Below are 27,909 nucleotides of genomic sequence, written 5' to 3' on the forward strand. Positions count from 1 at the left end.
ATCAAAAGCGAATCGATGTGTGTGTACAGGGCTTTAAATGTCGTTAGCCAAAATAGAATTGAACCTGAATCGCACTGTGTTTCACACCTTTAGATACATTGGGAATCTGTACTGTGCTTAATGTTTGCTGTTGATTTCCCGCATGATGCATTTCAGGTTGTCATGCTCTGTAAGACACTTTGCATAAAGTACATTTAAAAAATAATCTGCCCTTTCTTCGTCCTAAACCATATTTACCAGATACAGAAAAATCAGCACTTGTTTTGTCGAGCTTTATTAGAAGAATTACATATGTAAAAATGAATAGCTTGATTTAAAGTAGGAAAAAAAACAACTGTACTTCTTCATGTTTCCATAAATAAATCAGTGTATCAGACAATGCATTGGATTAATTCACATATTTATTGATCCACTCCAACATGTCTCTCCGTGCCTCTAGAATGTATGGTTTGTCCTCAGGGTTGATGTCCTCGTTCTTCCTGTGGGCAAAGCCATGATTTTGCTTTGGAAATACTTTAACTTTAAATTCGGCCTTCGAATTCTCTTTAAGTTTTTGTTCAAGTGATGAAACCTAGAAGAGAAAATTCATCAAGTTACCATGAAGATAGCACCGTAGCAGCACTGTCAGGGGGAAAGGGAGCGGTGTCCCCAGCGGGACCAAGCTCCAGGCAGCACTGGGATCAAATGTCCGATCCCAGTACGGCGGAGAGCGACGGAGCGTCGGCTGTTTGAAATTGGCGCCTTTTGGCAGCCAATAGAAAATGCTGCCAATCACGGTGCCCAAATCGGCAGCCAATAGGAAACGGCCGCGGCAAGCCAATCAGTGCTCACTTCACCGTACTCCACTCCACCCCCGGTGTCTGACGTCAGGCGCCGCCGGGAGGCGAAGGAGGAAGAGGAGCCCACGCCGGAGGAGCACAGGAGCGCCCCGGCTCAAGAGGGAAGCTGACGGAGGTCGGCGCAGAAGACGGCGGCGGAGAGAGGTACAGCTCCGGTGGCCACCGAAGAGGCCAGAAGACACCGGGATCAAGAAAGGATTCCCAGGCCCCTAGGCCTGTGCTTATTACCAGGCACCTAGGCCTGTGCTTATTATCAGGCCCCTAGGCCTGTGCTTATCCCAGGCCCCTAGGCCTGCATTACTGTCCAGGTCCCTGGACCTGCATCCATACGAGACCCTTCCAGGCCTGCATCCACACTCAGGCCTGAATCTCCAACAGGCCTGATTCCACAGTCAGGTTAGGATCAAGGATGATTTTTATCCTTCCCTGAGAGGTCCTGCCCCTGGGAACAGTGGGCTCCGCGGTGGCTCTTCCCAGGGCCCAAACCTAGTAAGGAAAGAGGGAACAGCTGTTTCCCATACATCGCCACGGATGGCTGTCCGAGGGCATAGCCAGCTCTAGGTAAGAGGAGGGTAGGTGATTCTGGATAGACTCACGAGATACTTTTAGGTTGTTTCTGTCAATCTGTTTAAGTTATTTGTCAAACCTGTTTAGTGTTTTTTATACATATTGGTTCACTACTGTTTACATATCATAGCCATTGATGTGAGAGTTAGTTGGTTAGATAAGAGTTGATGTAGAATTGAGAAGTGTGTGCACATGTTTATTAGCCTCCTGTAGGAAAGCTATAGATTAGGGAGGCTGTGTTTCCCCCATAGGTGCGGAGGAACGTCTGTCAAGGTGACAAGTGCCCTGAAGTGAGTATACTCCACGTTTGTCTGTCTCCCCTTCCCTTGAGTACCGGCTTAGGGACTGTACACGGACGTGTGAGTCCCCTATCTAAACACCTGGGTGCGCAAGCGCCTATAGGTGAAACTGGGTGGCTAAGGCTCTGACCAATGATGACCATTCACCCAGCCGGTGAAGGTCGCAGCCACCCGTAACCCCCTCCACATTCAACCATCTGTGAGTTAAACGTTGGAGCCTTCTTAACCACCCTTTTATTCCTGACAGTACGGCGAGGAATACCGGGAGAGGAATCCATCGGGAACGAGATCCATAGTGTCCGGTTGCCGGAGTTTCCAGGACCGTGGTTTGACATGGCCTGAAGGTGAGAGGGTGCGGCGCCAGGTAAGTGGTCCGGAGACACCTGCATGGCAGCAGGCACCACACTGCACCGTCCCTACACCTCTCTCACACTACCATTGAAGGGAGAATACAATACTGTGCTGAGCATAGCGAGTGAGGCACCCACCCTAAGCATGGCGAGCGTAGCAAGCCATGCGAGGGGACGAGGTGCACTTTTTCAGTGTCCATGCCGACTGTTTTGACATCTGGGTAAAAAAAGTGGAAACCCCAAGACCTTTTGACTGTCGACCTTCTCAATGTTGACCTAATGCATGTGTCAAACCATTTGACCGTGTCAACCTAACCCATGTTGAACTTTTTCATGTGTTGCCCTAAGGCCTGTTGACCTTTAGTGGTCGACCCAATGCATTTTGTCGACCTAATGATTCACACATGGACCAATACAGATGGTGACAAAGCTAAGTAGGGTAGGTAGATTTGAGTATCAGCAATCTACGCCCCTAATCAAGACCAACCCTCCTTTTTTATGTGACACCTACCACCTCTTGCACCTCTGCTGAAGTGGATAGTTATCTGTGGAGGGGACCTTAACTGGGCTTTGAACCCACAGATAGACTCATCAAACTCATCACCTCGGTACTCCAATTTGAAACATCGCCAGGTTAGAAAGGTTTACCTTGACCTCAAGTTAGCAGACTCTTGGAGGGCCTTCCACCCCTCCGACCGAGACTACTCCTTCTATTCGCACCCGCATCAGGTCTACACTCGATTAGATTATCTGTTCATTAGCCATCACCACCTTCCCTCGATAATTCAAACATCCATTGGTTCGATCACATGGTCAGATCACGCTCCGATCTCCTTAACACTAAAAATTTCCCCCAGAGCTAAAGGCCAATGGTCGTGGAGACTAAATGAATCTCTCCTTCAAGACCCATATTGCAGAAGCGAAATAGAAAAGACCATTCAGGACTATATCGACACTAACATAACTGACGATGTCTCTAGGTTGGCGATATGGGAAGCACATAAATGCGTTCTCCGGGGCAAGTTTATTCAGCTGGGATCTTACATCAAGAAACAGAAATCAGATCAAATTTCTAAGCTTTTAGAAACTATACATTCTCTTGAGTCCCAGCACAAGGCCTCGTTAACAGGTCCATACCTGGTGGAGCTTACAGAGGCCCGAGACCGACTGAATGGACTTGTGTCAGACCGCGTTAAATTCTCTTTACGTAAATGTAGAGGCAAATACTATCAATGGGGCAATAAACCTGTAAGGATTCTGGGAGTATCCCCGGTACCCTAACTCCGTTGCCTCTGACTGGAATCGACGGACGTGTGCGGTGCTAGGCTTCACCTGGGCCCGTCTCGGCTGAAGGGCGAATTAGGTCCGCCCCACTCCGCTACAGGCAGGTCTTAGGAAATGACAACACGTCCGCCGAGGCCAGGAGAGAGCAAGGGGAAAAAGCTAACTAAATCCCTATACCGGGGAACTCCCAGAAGCCCAAAGAAGTAATAAGGCTGAGCAGGTGACACTGACTGGTAACAATGCAAGTGAGATGATATACAATGAGATGGCAACAATGCTAATGAGATGTTATATAATGAAATGGCAACAATGCTAATGAGATGTTATATAATGAAATGACTATAATGCCCAGTGACACTGTGTGTCAAAACTGCGTAAGGAGAAAGACAGGGTAACCCCTGACTTATCTGAGAAGATGACGGAGTCCCAGACCACCACTTGCAGATCTCTTGGGCAGACAAGCTGAATCCCAGACACAGCAGGACCAAACCAGGCAGAGCAGGACAGGTGTGGAGCAACAGGAAGGCTCCCGACAGGAACCAGGAACACACTCTGACATAGGCTGACCAAACGCTGACTGAAGCTGGACAGAGTGGACCACAACGAGAACTGAACAATGCAACTGAATACTATAACCGGCACAGGAGTGTGTGAGCAGAGGGTTTTTATACTGAGCACAATGTGATGCTGATTACACATTGCCTACAGGTGCGCACTGCAGGCTAGAAGCCTAATTAAGACACACCTGAGTCCTGATGACACACCACTGAAAGTGAGCTGCAATGGCCCAGGCTGACCACTGGATGCCACCAGCTAGTAAACACACACACACAGGCTGGGATAAACCCTGGGAGCAGAATCCAGGGAAAACATGAAACTACACACAGAATATGTGAATCTGCGCATAACACAGATCCGCTGGAGGCGGATCCTAACAAAACCAGGCCGAATCCTGGCTAATGCTCTCCGAGCCCAAAGGTCAGTATCCTTTGTAGGCTCTATGAAGAGCCCCTCTGGAACCATGTGTTTCCAAACCCCGGAGATAGCTTCTTGTTTTCATAGCTACTACTCCGCCTTATATAACTTGAGACAACCTAGCATAGACCCTGATAAATCCCCCACTACGCAACAGATAAAATCATACTTAAATGCAGTTTCCTTCCCGACCATCCCCGAAAGCGATAGAGAAGATCTTGAAACACCCTTCACCCAACTTGAATTAGATAACGCTATTTCCTCTAGCCCCACGGGTAAAAGTCCGGGCCCGGATGGGTTTACTATCGCTTACTATAAGATGTTCAAAGAGAAACTCGCACCTATTCTCCTTTCAGCCTTCAATTCTATTTCTAAAAGTTCCCCTCTCCCTTCCCAAGCACTTGAGGCCCACATTACTGTCCTACCCAAGCCAGGAAAGGATCCGGCTGAATGCTCCAGCTATAGGCCGATCTCCCTATTAAATGTTGACCTTAAGCTTTTCGCTAAACTAATGGCGAATAGGCTCAACAAACTACTGCCCACATTAATACATAATGACCAGGTCGGCTTTGTCTCCAGCCGAGAGGCCAAGGACAACACCACTAAAATTCTGAGCCTTGTCCACTTAGCATCCCTACAATCCTCCTATCTACAGACGCCGAAAAGGCTTTCGATAGGGTTGACTGGAGGTTTATGCGCTCTGTGCTGGAGCATGTCGGCCTGGGACCCATAGCCTTGCACAGGGTACTGGCCCTATACAACTCCCCCACTGCCAGAGTCCGAGTCAACGGCTCCCTATCAGCCTCTTTTTCCATAAACAAAGGTACGAGACAGGGATGCCCATTGTCGCCCCTGATCTTCATGCTATGTATTGAAGCCCTAGCTAGGGCGATTCGTGCCAATCCCAACATCTCGGGTATCAGGGTGGGGGAAGAGAATTATAAATTGGCAATGTTCGCGGATGACCTCCTGGCAATACTGACAAATCCAACCACTTCCCTCCCACATTTAATGCACGAGCTGGAGACGTTTGGCCGTCTCTCTAATTTTAAAATTAATATGACCAAATCGTACGCTCTTAACATCTCTACTCCCCCCCACATTGCAACAGGCCTCAAAAGCTCTTTCCCTTTTTCCTGGAGCGATACATCCATAACTTATCTAGGTATAAAAATCCCCAGAGATCTATCTCAACTCTTCTCTCTGAACTTCCAACCGTTAATTCGAACACTTCGCTAAGACTATAGCAAATGGCACCATAAACAACTTTCATGGATAGGCAGGATAAATGTAGTAAAAATGAATACGCTCCCCAAACTGCTGTACACCCTCCAGGCTCTCCCGATCGACATTCCAGAATCTTGGTTCCGCACTTTTAAACTCCTAATCCAACAATTTGTCTGGTCCCGGAGGCGACCAAGAATCAAACATTCCACACTGATCAGACCATCAAATCAAGGTGGTTTTCAGCTGCCAGATATAAAACTATACTACCAGGCGATCATCCTTAACAGGATTTTAGACTGGACTAGAAATAGGACTTCTAAACAATGGGTGGAACTGGAGGGTGTTTGTCTACAGCAATTCCCCGAGATATTCACTTGGTTGCCCAGGCTACCCAAACCCAACCTTCCACATCCAACGATTTCCCCCACTCTCTCAGCTTGGAAAAACCTGAGAAAACTCCCCCATATCTCTTCTGAAACTGGTCCCTTAACCTCTTTCTTGGCAAACCCTGACTTCACACCAGGCCTCCACTTAAGACATTTTTGCAATTGGGCCTCAGAAGGTCTCTTCAGAGCAGGCCAAATGGTAAACTCTTCTAAAACCAAACAATTTTCCAAACTTAGGGATAAATGGAACATTCCATCGTCTGACTTCTGGAAATATCTTCAGGTGCGTCATTTCATAGGCTCAGGGACCATGCTTTCACTGGCCTCCCGAGAACTCACATCATTTGAAAAACTATGCATTACAACAGGGAATCCCACTCATATAATATCCACTCTTTATAAACTGCTTTTAAATAACAGCTTCCAATCCCTCCCCTCTTACACACAAGAATAGGAAAGGGAATTAGACCTGACACTAACAAAGAAAGATTGGGAAAACATATTTTTAAAGACCGGGAAGAGCTCTGTCTGTGTGCCCATAAGAGAAACCCAATACAAAATTTGAATGCTCTGGTACAGATGCCCCAACACGCTCCATGCTATGTTCCCTTCCCTTTCAGATAGATGCTGGCGATGCCTTAACTCCAAAGGCACGCCATTACACATATGGTGGGAATGTCCAGTTATTTGTCCATTCTGGAAAGAGGTCATCTCAATCTCACAGACCATACTGTCCTGCTACGTCCCCTCAGACCCAGCATTCTGGCTATTGAACCATTTTACCATCCCAATCTCCCAATTTAAAAAATCCCTGATTGGCCACCTGGCTAACGCAGCTCGAGCTTCCATACCTAAGCTTTGGAAATCCCCGCTCCCTCCCTCGATCAAAACATGGTTTTCTAGAATTGATCACTATTTATCTATGAAAGATATCCTGCTAGCGGCAAAAGATAGGACGTCTGAATTCCTGGCTTCCCTGGCTCACCTACAAAGAATCAGACCAATATAAGCTCTACATATCCAAAGGTACCCCGACCTCGGCCCAAAAAACAATATAAAGCCCAGAACTCTCTCTCTATTTTACCCTACACAAATTATTCTGTGGCCCCACCACCCATCCCCCCACCCCCCTTCTCCTCCCCGCTCTCCTCTTCTACCCTCCCCTTGTTTCAAATGACAGCACAAAACGCTTAATCAAAAAAATAATAATAATGTACACTCAGAATGGTGTTTATTGATATTGTTTCTGCATTATGTTAACAAACTTGCTGTCATTTTACTGTTTGCTACAATTTCAATAAAAACAGATTATAAAAAAAAAAAAAAAAAGATTTGAGTATCAGCCGCATACAGCTGATACTAAAATCCACTGATGTGGTATAGATTGAGGACCTTCATATGTTCCCATTGAAGTCTGTGAGGTCAGCCAGAAGGATGTACAGTACTCCCTCTGCATAGGTATCATATGCACTTACCTGATCAAGTGGTATGAATACGTCATTCTCAGCAAAAACGAACAGTGTTGGATTTAGTAACCCATACTTGTCAATGTCTTCCCGGACTGCACCTAATAAAAAACGATGATAATAATAAAAATGTGATAATTACTTTTATGTATTTCTTAGTTAATTGGCAGATTTATTTTATCTCCAATATTTCTAGAACATGCGTCTACTGTGTGAGGCGACCGAAGCACTACAGTTATTTCTGCACTAATCATTTCTGGTCTTTATTTATTATTCTTAGAAGAATAATATCTTGTTTCCTTTATTTTTCAGCTCTATGATAACAGTGTGCGCATGCATGTGCGTGTGCGCGTACGTGTGCGTGCGTGCGCATGTGTGGCAGTAAAATGAAGTAAAGTTATAACTTTGACAATGTTAAAAAATGTGGAGAACAAGGGCCTGATTCTGGTTAACTCATTAGCACGGGGGAGGGTTGTTTTGCGCATGTCCGTACGCTGAGTGCGAGCTGCTAGGTCGCCGTCCCCTTTGCACCCACCAGTGGGGGCGAGGGGATGCCCCCATGGGAACGCCCAGCATTTCATGTGTGTTCCCATGAAAACGCTGGGCGATCCCGTGGTGATTCAGCAGCAACGCGGCAGCCGGGGGCGGTCAGCTGACATCACCGGATATCAGCTGCCCGCACTGTTCCTGTACAGGGAGCTGAGCGTGTCTTAATATTGCGTGCTCCTTCGAAATCATAGTCATATAGATTTTATATACTGTCTAGTACATTAGTACAGGGTTGCCGACTTTCAAATTCTCCTCTCCGGGAGAAGCCCGGAGAGGAGACTTTCATTACCCGTTCGGGGGGCGGGGCTTGACTGTGACATCATTAATCCCCGCCCCCATTACAGGAAGTCTAAATCACTGATCTCCATGGAGGGGGCGGGGCTAAAATGACCCGATTTTCGGGAGACTCCCGGTAATTCCGGGAGGGTTGGCAACCCTGCGTTAGTAATTTCATTCATAGGAGAGTTCCACCTTACCATAGAAAGCTACACCAGCCTTCAGCTCAGGATACTTCAGCATCAGATAATGGGTTACAATGCCTCCCCAGCAAAATCCAATGACTCCGATCTTCTTTGCATTGCATTGTTCCTTCAAATATTTCAGCACAGCATCAACTTCCCTGGAAACAAAGAAATCATGGTGAAGTACACAAGGTAAGTTCCTGGATTGGTGAGTATGTTGGTGTAAAAGTGAGGTGTGCGTGTGTGTGTGTGTGTGTGTGTGTGTGTGTAATAAAGTTATACTTCTCTGTGTGTGTGTTTTCTTTTCACATTCTTTTTACAGGTGGACTGCAAGTCCCAGCGGGCCCATTAATGCCCCGCATGCTGGGACTTGTGGTTCTACAAGTCCCAGCCTGCGGGGGAGGTATGCTGGCACTTGTAGTTCTCCTGTATAAAGCAATGTTAGGTATGTCAGATTTATCCCTATCAGGCCGGCGTCCACTGGCCATGGACGCCAGAGACAGCCCCGGGCTTTAGCCCTGGACGGGTGAAGCCTGGGGGGGGGGAGACCCCTTTATTGGGTAGGTCCCCACTCCTCCAGGTACCCTGTCCAAGGCTTACCAGCCACGGTGCTCATGTTTCAGCCGGGGGACCTATTATACAAAGTGTCCACCGGCTGTGGCATGACACCGCGGGCTGTTGGAGCCCGGTGCTGGTTTCAAAATACGGGGGACCCCCAGATTTTTTGTCCCCCGTATTTTTGGAACCAGGACCGGTCCAAGAGTCCGGGGCTGGTTTCAGAAATACGGGGGACCCCTATGCTTTTTGTCCCCCGTATTTTTGGAACCAGGTCCGGCTCAATGAGCTCGGGGCTGGTTATGTTCAGCCGGGGGGACCCCACGCCGTTTTTGTAAAAAAAAAAAAAATGACACATTTTTGTACACTGGACCATGCACAGATCTCAATGATCTGTGCCGGGTTCTGGCCAATTCGCATATCAGAACCTGGTCTGATTTTTTGGTGATTTTTAGACACATTTTCCCGAATTTACATATCATTAAATATGCGAATTGTATACTTTTCAATGGGAAAACATCTGGATGTGAGTCAGAAAATGGGATTTCGTGGCAAAACCGCATTTTTTTTGCCGTTTTTCGCATCTCATTAAATATGCGAATTTGGGTAAAAGTGCGGTTTCGGCCGTTTTTTCTGGAAAAAAATCAAATTTTCACATCTCATTAAAGGTCACACAGTGTTTCTTCATAATGACACATTTAGGGGGGCATTCAATATGTGTTAATATTTCCCAACCGGGGAAATGGCGGCACTCACCTATTCAATGCTGCCGTTGCCGAGTGTTGAACTTAGTGTTCTAAGCCGGGACTCCGTCTTTCGTGGGGTTCCGAAAGTTGGAATTCCTGATTGAATAACCCGCTTAATACGCAGTGCTAGTGTCTGCGTATCATTCACTACAGTCAGCTCGTTATAAGAATATATGATTAAATAATAATTTGTTAACATCCCCTCCGGGAAAAAAAACAAGCAAATAACACTTTCACATAAAGGAATTCAGCCCAAGTTATCACAGGTTCCACTGGGACCATCTATGTGTAAAATAGATGACACTGGAAACTATGTATTTCCAGTCTGCTTCCCTAATATTGCAAGTAACACGGGGCCTGATTCAGACCTGATCGCTGTTCTGCAAAGTTTCAGGTGACTGTAAGTTGATATCTGCCACCCAGACAGAAAGGAAACTCATGTAATATGGCGATACAATTGTGAATGGTTCTCTATGTACCCGCAAATCCATTCGCAATTACAGAATGTCCGAATGTGAGTACGTCTGGCCCTACCGTTCATCTGCTGCTGAGACAGGCTGATAGAGGGGGTTGGGATCGTTTGGTCTACAGAAATTAGGTCGACAAGCATTGGGTCGACCCCACTAGGTCGACAGGCAGCAAGGTCAACCTGGGTCTAGGTCGACAAGGGTCAAGGCCGACATGAGTCTAGGTCAACATGGGGTTAGGTCAACAGGACATTAGGTCGACACAAGCATTAGGTTGACATGGGCAAGGTTGACAGTCAAAAGGTCGACATTGGAGTTTTTCACAGTTTTTTTACCCGAATGTCAACACTGTCGACAGAGACACTGTTTGAAGTGTACCACATCCCCTCGCATCGCTCGTGATGTTTCTGGCACGGTGCCTCGATACGCTCGGCACACTCTCCCACCACGCCCTAGTGAATGGTAGGGCATGAAATACTGCCTGTCGGCACATGTCGGCTCAAAAAAACAGTGAAAAACCCCATGTCGACCTTTTGACTGTCGACCTTGCCCATGTCGACCCAATGCTTGTGTCGACCTAATGACCGGTCGACCTAAACCCATGTCAACCTAGACCCATGTCGACCTAGACCCATGTTGACCTTGACCCATGTCAACCTTGACCCATGTCGACCTAGTGGTGTCAACCCAAAGCTTGTCAACCTAGTTTCTGTAAACCTAATGACCGTATCCAATAGAGGCCTGCGCTGATACCACAGACTCCCCCTTAAAACATCGGGGCACGCCTGACAACAGACAATTACCACCCCACATGCCGACTTCCCGTCAGTCATGCTCGGGACGCTTTGTGTTTATGATCCATAAACTTCTTCTGTCACTATTGGTCTCGCGCCTGTGAAATGCTTACGGTAAACATGACCAGTCATTCCATAATCACTCAGATTGCGTATTCACTCATCAGCGATCAACTCTGAATGAGGACCACTGTGTGCATATTTATACCTTACATACAGGGATGTTATACCCAAACGGAGAACCTGATTGTCTAGCATCACCCACCTTAGCACATTGGGCCCAATTTAATTGTTGGTCTCCCTGGCTTGCACTAGATGGCGCCCAATAGAGCAATTCAATTGTTGCTTTATTTGGCTGCACGTTGCTTTTTTTTCAGCTTGTAGCCTTTTGGGGTGCAAGCTTATATGTGGGTATCTGGGTGTAAACTCCCTTTTGAGCGACATAACCTATTCTTTAGGCGCGGTATGCATCCCCAACAAAGGCAACAATTGAATACTTAGAGACACAAATTAAAAGCAAATTAGAAGTCATCATTTTAGAAAAGATTAGTCTTACTTGTACGTGTTATGTGCTGGCCGAGTTTCAAGCCACGCAAAAAATTGAGATCGATCATTGGTTGGTTTCCAAGGTTCCTTCCCCGCGAAAAAATCAGGAAGGACAGCACTAATCATGAAAAACAAAAACATATTTACATTAAAACATTTTTAAAAACATGATTTTCTAGCATGTAATGGAGAAAATTGCAACAAAAAAATATAAAGAAACAATTGACAAACAATAATCATATATATCTATCTTATCTATCTAGAATTACTCTAACAGCAAGAAGTCCAAAGTGTTATCTTTTATTCCTATTTTATGTGATTTGCCATTAAGGGGATACAATGTCATATGGGCGCTGATGATATTATTGTAGGGTTTTAAGTAGATTGGTTCCTAGTAGCAGAGGACCAAGTGTCAACAGCGACCACATCCAATATGGCCCCTGCATTCGCCAATTTATACATGGATCAATATGAACAGCAATATATCTTTCCATATTACTCAGATAAATTGTGCTACTTCAAAAGATATATTGACGATGTATTTGTAATTTGGCTAGGTGATGAGTCTTCTTTCCAGGAAATGGTTATGACACTTAACACCCTCCCTACGCCTGTTCGATTCACGTCAGCATTCGATCCAATGACGATGAGCTTTCTGGAAACATTACGGTGCTCCGAAGAGGTGTTTTCCTTGAGTATACAATGTATAAAAAACATACGGACAGAAACACCCTATTAGGGGCTACGAGCCATCATCCGGAAGTCTAATTTACCCATCTCACAGTACCTTCGGGTAATGAGAAATAACTCTGATCCTGAGATGATGGAGTTACAGCTAATAGAATGCACTGAACGTTTCCGGGAGGGGGGGTATAGTCCTGAAATTACCAAAAGATGCCTCACCAAAGCCCGCAAAAAACATACACACCAAAAAAGAAAGTGTGATAGGAAAATAAAGAACACACAATGGATCATCAAACAGCACTGGCCTCTTGTTACTTCTGACCCAGCTTTAAAAAAAATGGGGGCTGGGCCACCTCTATTAAGTGTCTTTAGAGGGCGTAATCTACAAGACCATTTACTTCGACATAATATGAAGCCCAACAAAGAGAACAAAGATGGGTGGCTTTCAAAGAAAAATGGCTGTTACAATTGCCTGGGGGTGTGCCACGTGCCGGGCACTCATTACTGGTTTCTACTTTTGTCACCCCCATAGTGGGTCCAAAATATTTTTGAAACATCGGCTTTACTGCCAATTGGATTTTGTTATCTATTACCTGATATGCCCCTGCGGACTAATGTACATGGGGAAAACTATTAGGACTTTAAGGGAGAGGATCAACCAACATTGTTTGTCCACTAGATTGGCATACTCAACAGGTACAACTGATAAGCCAGTTGCTGTGCATTATCTTAGAGAGAACATCAGTTGGCTACTCTAAGATACATGGCGATAGATTGGATCCCTCCCCCACCGTGAGGTGGTGATCGAGGACTCATGTTACTCAAAAAAAAAGGCCCTCTGGATCCATCGTCTGGACACTGTTTTCCCAAGAGGGCTTAATGAGAAGACACATCGAAATATTTTTCTTTAAAAAACTTTTTTCTATTTTTGTTTATTTAAATGCTGCTATGACAGAATTTGCACTTTATGATCTGAAGAATTACCCAGGACTCTGTATAATTGTGGCACACGGTATCCTTCAGACCAGCGGTCCCGCTGGGTGGAAAGACGCCGAGTACACATAACCTTGTTTTTAACTGTGTGATTTATGTTTTTTTTTTTTTTTTTCTGTAGTGTAGTCATGATTGAGTGTCCTGGATACTCTAGAGCCCCGAAGCTGCAAATTTTTATGGCATATTTTATTATGAATATATGTCTGTAGTCATGGTGCATATGATAACATTATGAGTACCACCGCCATATACTTACGGGTTCTATGCAAAGTTTTGAGTTGATAGTATTAAGGTAAAAAATCCCTCTAATGTGAGTCTATGGATATGGGCTCAGCATATATCTATAATTATTGAGCGTTTAACAATGGGGCCAAAGTGACTAGATACACTATGCCAGCTTAAGCAATGGTGCTTTAGTATATAGGTTGCCATAGTTATTTAATATTAAAGATGGAGGTGCGTTCCGCTTGCTCCTCTAGTGCTACGCAAGCCTCACATAGTGTTTGACAATGTCCGTGTTTGTAATGGCCGTGCGTTCCACGCATTTTATGTGTGGGACGCAAGATAATGTGTACTCCCGATTTCCGGCTTTGAAGAAGGGTGGTGCATGTAGGCACAATAGTATTTGCAGACTATTGGTTAAGCATGCGTTGCACCGCGAGTGTGATGATGCAGCTTCTGGCTCTGAATACCTGCAAATGTGTTCCAGTGCAGTGGAACGCACAGCGGTCAGTCTGGAGGTGTCGATGAGCTTTTGGGTGCTAATTCCTGTGCAGAATGGGTCTGATTGACAGGCAGAGGCGTTCATGGGGAGAGATGGGGTGGGTATGGGTGGTATTCAGCAAAACAGGGCAATTGGGCATGGCAAGGCCAAATATTGCATTACAAACACAGTTTTCTTGGCTCCGCAAAGCCCCTGCGACTGCAAGTCTGAGTAAGGGTCAAACTTCCTCAGGCTGCAGTCGCAGATAAGCATCACAACTGATGGTCATTATGTTCATCTAGAACTGCTATCCCATTGCAGTTTTAGCAATCACAAATACAGGCAGGGAGTGGTATGCACCTCCTCCTGCATTTGCACTGCCAAGGATCGTAGAGTTGGATACTCCATTTACCGATGACTCTCTGTGTATGACCTTTGGATCAGAACAATATCTTAGACCCACAAGTATATTTTCAGTACCTTAGTATTAAACACACGGCTGCTACTAGTTGTTGGCACAATCCATTTAAGACTGCCGAGAGGCTGACTTATGAATGATGGCAATTTTCCTGTTACTAACAATTTTGAGTCACAGCAGATCACAGAAATAATGTAGGAATTTACGTTTATAAACAATTTTTAAAACTTTTCTCACAACTCCGAATAAAGTTACATCATCATTTTACTGGCGGCTGACTCAGATATCTGTTCTGCGATGGTTTGTTTCGCGGATTCTGAGACAGAAGGATCATTGTGCACAGATACAAATAAGGATTTATTTATATTTTTGCATACGGCACAAAATAGGGCATTTTGGAGCTGGAACTGGAGAGGACAATGGAATCACGAAAAAAGTCCTTACTTGTAGGAGTGTCATGGACATTTATACCGATTTAGACCTGATGGTTGGACTGTGAATATTCGGAGCCGATGACAGTAAAGGCCACCCCACCAGAGTGGTTTCCACCCCGTGCATGGGTGCGAATGCATTTGCAGCTGTGTGAACATGGGGAAATCCATTCAAAAATACTCAAAATCGGTGCTGCGATGGCCGTGAGGAGATTGGGGCCAGGCCCACCTGCGCTTTTTAGCGGCACTCCCAGAAAACACTTGGATGCCAACTACAAACACTGGCCAGCTGTCAATCATCTTGCTAATGACCTCGCTGGCTTTATTTTCAGGGGGGACCTCGTGCATGTCCACAGTGTACCGTAAAGCAGGTTTCTGATGGATCTCTTTCAACAGACATGGGACTGGTGTAAGTGCAGATAGAAACGACAAGGGCTGCGGCAGCTGGCAGAAATTCATCGGGCGCCACAGCGAAGCAGCTTGCAGATGCACGAGCCTCCACATGCCCAACAGATTCTTGTATAAGGTATTAGTCTTCCATGGCTGCTTGCAAGTACAGCCAATCTGCATGTGACTCATAATAATCAGGCCATCTTCTGTGTCTACAGGCAATCTTTGGATCAATCAGACCTACTTGCTTCACATTCTGGTTGGAAGAACAAAAAATAAACCGACTGGAACCCATTAGTGTTTAATTATACTGGGAAAAGATTTAGACTTATCAATATTTGCTGCTATTTAGCTGAACAAGAGGATTTTCTATATTAAATCAACAAACACAAACTACTATCTAGTATCTAGCTGGGATTCCAAGCTAGAACCCCACAGGGGTTCCACAGCACCTGATTGCTCCCCCATGTGTTCGCATTAAAACGCTGGGCGCTCCCATGGAAATTCGGCAGTGACGCAAAGCACATAAGGGAAGATGGCCCTGCTTGTGAGAGTTTACATTTCAAAGGTGGGGCGCAGATAAATAGATGGGGTAGAATAAGGGATGCATTTTTTGAAACCCGGAGCTGCCCCCCATATTTACTTACATGTATGGTGTGGTGCAACCTGGAGGGTGGGCGGTGAAGCTGGAAGCCGGAGGGGTGAGTGATGAAGCCGGGAGGGTGGATAAGCCGGGGGGCGGGTGATGCAGTCAGGGTGTGAGGGCGGGCTGATGAGACGGGAGGGCAGCACGCCCTGGACCAGGCGGGCTGTGCGGCCTGCGCAGCGTGACCTTTGACCTCGTCACATTGTGCAGACCCGCACTGCCGGGGACGGAAGAAGCATGTGCAGTTTAATCTCCAAATCCCGGGATTGGAATCTCCAGTGTGAAGAGAGAAATATATTTGTGAGGGAAATGGCAGGAGTGCAACAGGTACTGAATGCGTGGCTTGAGGGAGAGGGAGGAGTCATAGGCATAGACATGATATTGGAGGTCAAATGATTTTGATGAGATAACCTAAATAGGATGCATAGAGGGAGAATACGAGAGATCCAAGAACCTGGTGGTGGTGTGGTGGGGTGCGGGGGGGGGGGGGTCATCAATTGTTACTGAAATTATGTGTGTGTGTGTGTGTATCTGTTGATGTTGAGGTTGTGGGCAAGATGGGAATAAGCTGAAGGAGGGAGATAGTGGAGGAGCCAGACTGGCATAGGGGGGTGAGGTGGAAGGGGAAGAGGGGGGGGGGGGGAGAGACCATGAGGGCCATGATTTCATCCCCAGATACAGGGGGGGGGGGGGGGGGGGTTTGACAGGTGTACAGATTTGAAGACACACATAGCATAAGCCTCATATGTAGAGAATGTAAAGGTAATTATAAGAGGATATTTTTTTGTATGTGCATATTCATCATGCATACTTGAGCCTTTAACTGTGATACAGTACACAGATGCAATGGCTCTGCCATTTTGTGGCCATGCTGTGCGATTACAGGCTGCTGAGCATCTCAATACAAGTCTAGGTGGCTGAGACATTTGCATATATTCACACAGCTGCTGCTGCGCACAGATTCCTAGGTGTGTGAGATCTAATTACCCGGGACCGGGCTTGCTGGAGGGGCCCTGTGGGGGCCCTGGTCCCTCCCGGGCAGCATGAGAGCTCATGCTGAGCCTGCTGCCAGCACAACACAATACCAACAATCCCCCTCGACTTTAGACTGTTTTTTTCACGTCCCTAAACATGTTGGGGGCGTGGCCTAATCACTGTAGGTGGCCACACCTCCTGTGATTAGGCCACACCCCAAAATTTGACAGGTCCCGGCATACCTCTCTGCGGCCCTGATTATAGTATTAGCAATCTTAAACTATAAATCTCTAATCAAGTCCGTTACAATTTGTATGTATCTTACGTGTATCCACGGGAAGCGAGCAAATCAACAAAATATCTGGTATTTGGCAGCTCCCATCCATAGACGTCTTGTATAACAATGATGGCTTTGTCGCTGGGGGTTTTCGGTCTGGCTACGTATGCCTTTATATGATCGATCTGTACCTCCTGTCCAATCGCTTCGTACTCAAACTGGTCTCCCAGCTCACAGGGACACGGCTGGGCTTCGTTTGCCATTGGGAAACTGAAAGAAAGGAAATTGCTAGATTGAGTCTGGAATGAAAATGTTTCTTGCAATGTAACAAGGCAATGAGAAATACAAAGAAAAGCAACAAGCTGGGCAAAGCCTTTCTGCATTGCAGGTGGGGCAGATGTAATATGTGCAGACACACACATCAGTTTGGGTCGGGGTGTTCAAACTGAAATATAGATTGCAGTGTTAAAATAAAGCTGTCTAACATTTGTGGGCTGCATGCAAAGCAGTCCGTATTTGCCCTGCACAGAAAAAAATATATATATGTATTTCTGGCAATATGGATTGTTCCAGACACTTTTCAAGCCGAATACTTTTTTTGATTTAGGGCCGCATTTATCAAGCAATATTTGCGGTTAAATCCCCGAAAACATCTGTTTTCGGGGGTTCACCGCAAATATTTAGTATCCCCCAAATTTATTAAAGGGGGACCGCAGAAGGGATCTCCGATCCCTGCTGCGATCCTCCCTGCAGCGTCGCCGGCTGCATCCCCCATAGGTTTCTATGGGGGATGCGAAGCTGCCCGATGTATCAACATTGGGCAGCCCGGCATCGCACCCCTGGGCTATTGTGGCGATAGCCCATTGTTGCCTATGGCTACACTTCGCCCGAGCAGGGCAGTGCGGTAAGAGGGGTCGGCGGGGGTCAGTGCATAACCGCGCATGTGCTGACCTCCCGGCTTCTGGGTTAGGGCTTTGCAGGGACGGGCTCCTATCGGAGCCCTGTCCCTGCGCCCTTAAAAATTATACATCCCCCCGATATGATCGCATTTTACAATGCGATCCTGGGCGGTAATATTCCACCCAGATCGCATTGTAAATGCGATCATGATAAATGCGCCCCTTACTTACAAACATGAGTCTGACCCTATGTGGGGAATTAAATTGCGGGCAGGCATATACCTGCAGCTACATAGTTGTATTATGCAATTAGGGGATCGGGGCCGGTGCAAGGGCGGTTTGGCACCCTAGGCAAAATTTCTAATAGGTGTTCGCTCCTAGATATATTGGTGGAGCTGGACTGACATTGGTCCCTATGTGTATATAAAGGTATCTTTAATCTGCGCCTTAAACTTCTTCTCCGCCAACTCCTTCTGAACGTAGGAACATAGGGCATTTTGTTACTATTTCACCTTTAATCAAACATTTTATGTACACATATTTTTGCTTAGTGCTGTGTGACACTGTCTGCCCTCCTCTCCCTTTGACACTTTCTCTTCCTCTCTCCCTCTCTCTGGCCCTTATTCTGATTGACGCGGACTTTACCGCATACTTTCGGATCGCGTCTTTACGGCGTCTGCGCATGCGTGGCGAACGCAACGCGCATGTGCCACGCCTTGACTCCGTACCAATTCGGCCAAATCCCGTACAAAACTGTTCCCCGCAATCATTCGGGAAATATGGGCGTATTATGGGCGTCATGCGGAATGTCACATGGGCGTAGTTTCAAAGTGGGCAAAACGGGGCGGAAACATGGGCGGACACGGGGGAGTACACTTATGTTGGGGGGCGTACATTCGGATAGCACTCCGAATGCACGCGATCAAAAAGGGAAGAAATGTGCGGTGTCCACAAGTGTACTATTGCTTTGCGGACACCACTCGTTCATGCGGTAGGCGAACGTACGCCTAATGACTACAAGCATTAACACCTGAACCCAATAGAATCTACTCCTTTACTCATTACTCACTAATAGGCCGCTTGTCAGTGCCTTAATTGAAACCATTGCACTTAAATTGCTGTAAGGGTTAATGTGTGCAATGCATGTGTTAGGCATGCTTGTAAGGATATATTGGCATCTAATTGATTCCAATTCCAAATAAGCATTTTTTTATGAGGATAGGTAATTGAATAAGTGGGTCATGTGATGTCTTGCAGAAGATACTTAATAGTGGGTTGTTTGGCGTAAATACTCCGCTTACGGGCGGTAGCACCGCTTGGCTCCGGTCGGATGCGGTATTTCCGAGCATACTCTGTAATACTCTGTAATACCGTGCAGAATCGGAGTGTTTCTCCCGCACACGCATGGTTTGTATGTCGTCCGTAAACACGCCCTGTTCTTAAAGAGTGAGTCCGTCCGAATGCGGAGGACACGCGGGCGTTTCTACGGACGATGGCCGCATGCGGCAAAACACCGTAGCGTGCGGACCGCTCCGTAAGAATGCGGGAATATCCGCACCAACCAGAATAAGGGCCTCTGTTCCTTATGCTTTTATCCTTCTCTCTGACACATTCTCTCCTTACCTGATATTGTCTCTCTCTTCCCCTCCCACTGTCTCTACCTCTTTTACTGACACTGTCTCTCCCCTCACTCTGTCTGTCTGACTCTCTCTCTCTCCCTGACACTGTCCCTCTCATTTTTCTACCACCCCATCTCTCTTTCCATGACACCCACTCTATTCCTCTCTCTCACTCCCCTCGTTCTCTCTTTTGCTCCTTTAAGGGGCGTTTGAGCCCACCAATCTCTGCCCGTCCACTGTCTCCGCCCGGCACTGTTGTGGCATAATAAGGCAAGTGTTCTAATGTGGAATTGGCATTTCAGTGTGTGGTATAATGTGCAACTGGATTTATGGTGTGTGGCATATGATTTAATGGGCATTACAGCATTTGGCATACTATGTAATGGGCATTACGGTGTTACGGTATAATGTGGAATAGGCATTACGGAGTGTGGCATAAAGTTTCATAGGCATTATGGATTGTGACCTAATGTGTAATGGGCATTACAGAGTGTGGCATAATGTGTAATGGGCATTATGATGTAAATTTTTGTCCCTGTTTCTACTGTGTGTATATGGGGGGGGGGGGGACTCATTCTGAAGCCCATATACATAAATAAGTCACCATCTGTTTAGTTTGTATTGATGCCCAGTAGGCGGTGATAGACACGCCCAGTAGGCGGTGATGGACATGCCCCTCCAATGGTGCACCCCCTAATAAAATGGGCTGCGCACACCTATGCATGTAACCAGGCCCCGCACCCTGCCTCATCCCTAACACATATTCCACAGCCCTGCACTTTTCCAACACACATGTCCCCCAGCCCTGCACTTCTCCAACACACATGTTCCCCAGCCCTGCACTTTACCCAACACACATGTCCCCCAGCCCTGCACTTCTCCAATACACATGTCCCCCAGCCCTGCACTTCTCCAACACACATGTCCTCCAGCCCTGCTCTTCTCCAACACACATGTTCCCCAGCCCTGCACTTTACCCAACACACGTCCCCCAGCCCTGAACTTCTCCAACACACGTTCCCCAGCCTTGCACTTTACCCAACACACATGTTCCCCAGCCCTGCACTTCTCCAACACACATGTTCCCCAGCCCTGCACTTTACCCAACACACATGTTCCCCAGCCTTGCACTTTAACCAACACACATGTCCCCCAGCCCTGCACTTTCCCCAACACACATGTCCCCCAGCCCTGCACTTTAACCAACACGCATGTCCCCCAGCACTGCACTTCTCCAACACACATGTCCCCCAGCCCTGCACTTTAACTAACACACGTGCCCCAGCCCTGCACTTTAACCAACACATGCATGTTCCAAAGCCCTGCAACACACATGACCCCCAGCCCTGCACTTTAACCAACACACGTCCCCCCAGCCCTGCACTTCCCCAACACACAAATACATGTTCCCATCCCTCAAATACATAAAGTATGTCCCAGTCACCTTTTCTGTATGTCTGGATGATCTAGCACCCCTGCTGGCAGGGTCTCTTTAGGATCTTGTGCTGGAGGGGGCCGAGCTACCAGACAATCTCCGTGTAAAGAGCAGCAGCAGGAAGCAGAAGAGTAGGGACAGAAGCCTCACAACTGCCGGCTGCTGCTGGAAGCTGAGCCCAGCAATCACCCGCAGTACCTGATCCCAAACCCGGGTAACAGCATTCCAATGTGCAAAATGTGCTGGGGGGAAGTGTCAGACTCTCCTACAACTCACGAAGTCCAGTAAAATATAGGGATGGCTATATAGGGATGGTCCATAGTTGGGACCTAGTGCTCGATGTTTTGGGCATCGATAGCGGATAGTCGAATAGTTTTATGCCATCGATGGATGGCTTCCGATGGTAAAATTTGTGGGCGCATGCGTACTGTGTGCGTAGCGTCATTGCGTCCAGCGGCCCGCCCCGCCGGAAGGTGCGCGCAGGCGCAAAAGAAACTTAAACTGGATTGATGGCTAAAGTTTCTTCTGCGAATGCCAGCGGATCCCGGCCGATCAGGCTGCCCGCGGCGACCCTTCCCGTTGCTCTGCGCATGCGCGGCTAAGCAATGGCAGGAACCATAGATGGTGTGAGGTAGAATGGTTTATAGCCATCGGTGATTCCTGCTCTAGAAGCCATCGATGGCAACCATCGATGGGGGATGTGCCAATGGCCATCCATAGTAAAATACTTAATTTACATGATGACAGTACTGGGGCGCCCTCTAGTGGTCAGCGCCCTGTGGTAGCTCCGGCCCTGGTTGGAGGTGGGGAAGTCCTTAGCTCAGTGTGGAATGTTGATAGCAGTATGTTTGAGGATTTTAGAAGTTAGATGGGTGTCCTCCTGTCAGGGCTGCCATCAGGAATTTTGGGGCTCGGGACTCATTTCCAGTCCAGGTTCTGGGCTTCTCCCACTCTTTACTTGACTTACTGTAACCCGGCTCCTGCTCCCCTCTCCACTTCTGCTGAGCTGCAGCCCGGAGGCCCCAGAGCGCATGCTTCTTCAACTCTTGATGGCGGCGGCCAATTAAAATGCAGCGCCAGCTGGTGAGCCAATCTGCTCTCATGGGCTGCCGGTACATGAGCTATGATTGGCTCAAAAGCCAGTGCAGCATTTTAATTGGCCACCGGGTTAAATAAGCCTGCGATCCGAGACCTGCTTTGTGCAGCGCAGCGGAGGCAGTCGGGGGGCTGTACCCACGGCATATTTAATCATTAGTGGCTCAGTGAGCCCACCCCTAAACATTTAATCATTAGTGTCTCCGCCACCCCCCCTAAACATTTAATCATTAGTGTCTCCGCCACCCCCCCCCCTAAACATTTAATCATTAGTGGCTCAATGACCTGCCCTAAACATTTAATCATTATGTCCCCCAATAAACGTTTAATCGTTGGTGGTATAGCGTGGCATCCTCCTCTCCCGCCAACCGTTGGTGGCACAGTGTAAATAAAAAAAATACTTACCAAATCCGGAGTCTTCCAGCTTTGCATCCTGTCACTGCAGCTTCCATCTGACTGCAGCGAGCAGGCGCGGCAGAACCAGGCGGCGTCTGGCTTCAGCGGGGCTTGCGGGCGGCGTCAGCAGCTTCAGCGGGACTTCCAGGCAGCGTCAGCAGGCCTTCTTCTTGGCGGCGTGCTCCGGCGCCTACAGTGACAGTCGCTCAGATGGCCCTGCTCATCCCCACGCCACACATGCGGGATATGTGCAGGAGCATCTCAGCGACTGTCACTGAAATTAACGACGGGGCCCTTCTGAATCTTGGGGTGCGCATGTTAATTTGCTATGTGGACTACGCACACAGCGATTTACATGCGTTTTCAGGCATTTTCTGAGGGATTTGGTAAAATCCCTCAGAAAATGCCTGAAAGTCGTCATTACATAATACAAGCAAAAAAAGTCACTATCCCCGTCAGAATGACTTGGCTGTTATATCCACTCACATGGAATGGAAAAACTTGCTCTACATGTCTTCGACTTTCAACCACATAGTAAAAATATCTGTTTCTAGTGTCAACAGAAAGCCATATGTATTGTAAAACTCTATAATAATTAACTTTCATGAATATGAAATGTTTATTTTGACGCCAAGCATGATGATAGGTCTATGGAATATAGAACTACGTAATAAAAAACGAATAAAACTACGAAAGACTAATTCAAATGTTTAATCTTTGTGCTAGTTATTCTAAGTCAAATGTTCAATTAAATCATGTAATACTTTTAATATTGGAGACATATTTGAATCTTATGTTACTCGTGGTTTAAGAAATTAGAAATAGAATGAAACAAAGCTTAAACAATAATTCATTGATATGCTCAATGAGAAGAATAAGGGTGGGTAGTAAGAAGAAAAAAACAATACAATACAATACAATGAAGTATTCAATTGTGACCTTTATCAAATGCTTTTTAGTAATTTTTTTCTTTGAAACAGCATCCGCCTGGACCCCGCCACCCGCTGGCCGGACCCCGCTGCCAGCCACCTGTATCAGTACCTTTCACACAAGCCAGTAACCTGGGCTGGTTACGGGAGCAACCCTGCTGGCTAGCAGGGTTGAAATCCTGGCAAATTTTTCTGTGAATTTGGCCTGGGAACCTTTCATACCAGTGCTAACCCGGGCAAACCCGGGAATTTTGGCTGGTGTGAAAGGGGTCCCATACCCTCCGCCCATTAGAGCAGTTACTAGGTCAAGCCTTTCTCTATTCTTCTGCCAGGGTCAGTGCACACCCACTGATAAAAACAAATACTACACTTGATCTTAGCCAAAAAGGTAGAGAACCGATCACTGTGCCCTGTGTATGACTGTAACAAAGCATGGACTCTGTAGGTTTGAAGCAAAGGCTCAGTAATTAGTGTATTGAGGAAAAAAATGGTCATGTGATCACCTCACAGTCACTAATTAGCCAGCAAGGTGTAAACAAAGCTGAGACTGTGATCTCTGATATGTGCATTGTGGCACAGACTTAATGGAATTGTTAAGAGATGAGTAAAAAAAGGTTTGGGGGTTTGTCACAACCAAAAATAAGGAGTGTAAACTACAATATAGATGAAGGTTAAGTGTGGATGTGCAGTGTATTGGGAATAGTTAGAGAGTCGGAAAATCAGCACTTTTTGGCAATTTTACATTCAATATATTCAAACCAAGTGCCGATTTTTGGACTGTCGGAAAATTCATTGCAGTCGGAAAAACTTCTGATTCACGTGTTTTAGATGAAAATGCGGGCATTTTTGACTATTTTGCACCAATGCAGATTTGACTGTAAACAAAGACGAACCTGCACCAGTAGGAAAACAGTCCTAAAATTTCCGGACAACATTGACTACCCCCCATAATGCCGCAAAGCTTTGTCCGGTGCCTGCACGAGGAGACAATACTATATATAGCAGGAGGTATGGCACTCAGAGCCAAAAGGCATAAACAGTCAAAAAAGACTATGACATAGTTCAAGACAAGTGTTAAACTATGTGTGTATCCTGAAGACGGCACATGCCTGAAACGATTATTAAAAAGCACAGTCACTTTATCTGTTAAACCTGAGTCCCGGAGTGACGCTCATTTCTTAAGAAGTATATATGCGCTACATTTAACCTAAAAAAGCTGCTACTCCGATAAGGCTCTCCTGTTAGTGAGAGTCCTGATACAAAAATGTGGGGAAAAAAGGGGATTATCGGAGAGAACTAAACTTGGTACCACCTAGCCAACAATAAAATTATAAACCACTTGATGCACTGAACACACTTCATAAAGTTGTCTTCTGTTGTTTTCCAGAATAAATCGTAGACTCCATTCAGATAAGAAATTATTTATTAAAACCAACCCAATGCGTTTCGTCAGAACGACTTCATCAGGGGTATGGCTAAAAAGTGGTACAGAAAGAACAAAGGGCGCACTTGAGCATTTATAGTGCGATAATAATATGTACAAAAAGTATACAATAAATAAATACATAAAAGCAGTGTACATACCAGAATTTAGACCTTATAATGGGGTCTGTACAACGAAGAAATGTGAACAATGATAAAATATCTAAAAAATATAATAGATAAATGTATTTAGCAAGGAGAGTGGGAGGAATAAGCAAGCAAAACATACAATTCGGAATGGGAAGATTAATCACTAGAGACAGGATTATATGAATTTGCATATTTGCATATGCATTTACATATTTGGCCCATTCTCACTGGTTATTGCATATTTTACCTAAAATCTAGTGATGGTGTATATTTTAGGCCCGTCCTCTTCCCACCCGCAAGTTACAGCACTGCTTTGCCCTGCTGCTGCTGGCCAGGTAGTGGTAGAGTGTGCAGGCTGGGGCAATATGTCCAGAGTGTGGGGAACCTTGGATGTACGCTATGTCTGACACTGCTCTAGGCTGCCAATCCATGTTGATAAAAGTCAGTCGGGGCGGATGCCATTACGAAGCTCCTGAACCTTTGCCTGCCCCTGAGACCAAGAGACAGACTTCTGCAGCAGAGGAGGCGGGCAGAAGGGTTGTGACATCACGAGGCATGGAGGAAATGCAGTGTCACAGTGAGTATGCGGCGCAGGGAGGAAGCCTTCCACTGCGCCGCCATCACACGCTATGCTGACATTTGATCCATCGGCACTACAGATGAGGGTCTGTGTAGTTGATTCAAGAAGAGCTTTGGACGCTGCAGTCTGCTGTAGCAGCCAGGAAGAAAGAAAATCCTGTGTACAGCACTAGACATCTGCAGATGCTGTGGGCCTTTGAGGTTTATTTGCAACTAATTGTATGCTGATTTTTAAATAAATAAGTTAAAAATTACTTTTTTAAATTATTTAATGTAGCATATTTTAACACATTTTATGCATATTTTAAGTATTTTTCATGCATATTTGCATGCATATTTCAAGGTTTTTATGTTGCATATAATCTTGTCTCTATTAATCACCTACCAATATATGGTGATCATCAAAAAACTCAGATTAGACCTGTTTACCAAGATCTTCAGAGTACATGTGGCCCTTAAAACTCCTGGACTATATGGACCTACAATGGGGATAACAAATCCCAGGGTTAGAAACCTAGGGTCCCTAAAAATATTTGGGGGTGATGACAAATAATAAGCACCTATCATATGCGCAATTCACCGGGATTCCTCTTTATTTCAGGAAACAATCACCTAAAAGAGAGGGGTGATTACATTCCATGAAAGGTGGAGGACCAATTATCCTGTTTTATATGGCCCAATGAAGCTTAAAAAACATTCAAGAAATAGAAGCTACATCTTGTATACATTGATAAGAGATGCCTATTTTACAGCATTAATCAGAATAATGACAAAAATTGCATTTAGAGAAGTCCGTAGTTGTAACAATATATAGAACAGTCCCAATGGTTTGTAATTCTGACATAGAGAATATAAATAGCCTTACTAATAAAGTTTAAGCAGTACACTCAAAGTGTTAAATTCAATATACAAAGTCTTTAGGCAATCATATACAAAGTATCACTGGGGCAGGTTACAAAATAACAATATGTACACTTTACAAGTAAACACTTACCACAATGTAGTACAATCACCAGCTTCTCCACTGTCTGCAAGTGACTGACCTAGGGGCCGGCTGTCTCTTAAATAGGGAAATTGGACAGAACATATTTCCGGTTTCTAAATAAGTAAAAACTAGATCTTAGTGGGGTATGAGAGCACCATAAAAAGCATGGTGCTTACTGCTACTATATGCCCAAAAAGCTAGATTATAATAGTTTAAAAAATAATGTATATACTGTAGTTATAGGCGAGTGTCCAAATAGGCTGTGCAACACACGCCCGCTGCTGTGCGTTCCACCCACAAACTTCCTGTAAGACTCATGAGATGTGTCCCCCTTGAAATACGCTCAAGAAGGTTCCGACCTAAGAACTAATGTATACGATTATCCTGAACAGGGAGGGGGGGAATCAAAAGGCGTATAATAAAGTAACTGGTGCTCAGTTTTTAATCGGTGCTCAGTTTTCAATTCCTAACCGTGGGTACTGTGAAGTTCAGCGTCCCATGGTGTGTGGATCAATATCTTGTGGAACGCATCTCCATAAAACATGCGTTCCACCCTGAGGTTTATGATACACTGTGCTTGGGCAGGGAGTCTCCGGGTGTGTGGGCGTCCGCCCTGTGGAACGCATCTTCGTTAGATATGTGTGCCAGCCCGGGTGAAATTAACCCTATGTATGCGCATAGGCTGCTGACTACTCTAGCAGTTAACTAATGCCCTGGGGTATTAGAATTGGGGCCCAACTGGTCCTAAGTGAAGAGTGGGTGATTAAAGACTAGGAGTACCCTATAAATAATCTGTGATATAAACATTTGGCGATTTAAGTGTCTAAGTGAATCTACATAGTAATGTCTATAAAATATATGTGTGGAATGTAATTGAATGAAATACTTAAATAGGAAAAAAAGGTAAGATTAATAAGTATAATAATCTAGTGGGTTGTGAAATAAAATAAATGTGGTGACATGACTGTGTAATACTAATAAATGAATCTTATTATGAAGGGTAGTGATGTGACAATATTCAGCATATATCTCTTTACTTATCACAAAATATCTCCCATCTCGCTCGCTGCGCTCTGCACAAGATCTCCGCACGGATCACTATCTCCCATTCATTATTACAGGACTTTCATCGGGCTGCTCCCATCCTATGGAATGCCCTTCCACGTACAATAAGACTCTCCACTAGCCTCCAAACTTTCAAGCGTTCCCTGAAAACTCTCCTCTTCAGGCAAGCCTATCATGTTTAAGTACCACAAGCATAACCCTCTGAGGCACTTATGTATTATATAGCTTTTCTTCTGGACTTGCAACTTGACGGGACTGATATGCTATTACTGGTGCCTGTCCTTGTGTTTACCTCCTATGTCCCTAA

At 45.8% G+C, this 27,909-nt stretch overlaps 1 protein-coding gene across 4 annotated transcripts; it reads right to left on the minus strand.

Moving 5' to 3' along the window:
- Positions 1 to 287: 287 nt before the first annotated feature.
- Positions 288 to 26,570, minus strand: LOC146045198 (carboxymethylenebutenolidase homolog). 4 transcript variants are annotated; one of them, XM_083163904.1, is made up of 7 exons: positions 26,547 to 26,567; positions 24,986 to 25,046; positions 17,077 to 17,298; positions 11,522 to 11,629; positions 8,419 to 8,561; positions 7,403 to 7,494; positions 288 to 571 (listed from the first exon to the last, which is right to left on the minus strand). In XM_083163904.1, the coding sequence occupies exons 3-7, from the start codon at positions 17,289 to 17,291 to the stop codon at positions 389 to 391; spliced, it is 741 nt and encodes a 246-aa protein (XP_083020030.1). In that variant the 5' UTR covers positions 17,292 to 17,298; positions 24,986 to 25,046; positions 26,547 to 26,567; the 3' UTR covers positions 288 to 388. The 4 variants fall into 4 exon arrangements, with proteins under 4 accessions (XP_083020030.1, XP_083020031.1, XP_083020029.1 ...); XM_083163905.1 differs by lacking the exon at positions 24,986 to 25,046 and having other exon boundaries at positions 26,547 to 26,570; XM_083163903.1 differs by lacking the exons at positions 24,986 to 25,046; positions 26,547 to 26,567 and adding an exon at positions 22,482 to 22,503.
- Positions 26,571 to 27,909: the final 1,339 nt, after the last annotated feature.

This window comes from Crinia signifera, chromosome 11 (genome assembly GCF_055691185.1).
Source record: "Crinia signifera chromosome 11, ASM5569118v1, whole genome shotgun sequence".
In the NCBI taxonomy this organism is placed as follows: domain Eukaryota; kingdom Metazoa; phylum Chordata; class Amphibia; order Anura; family Myobatrachidae; genus Crinia; species Crinia signifera.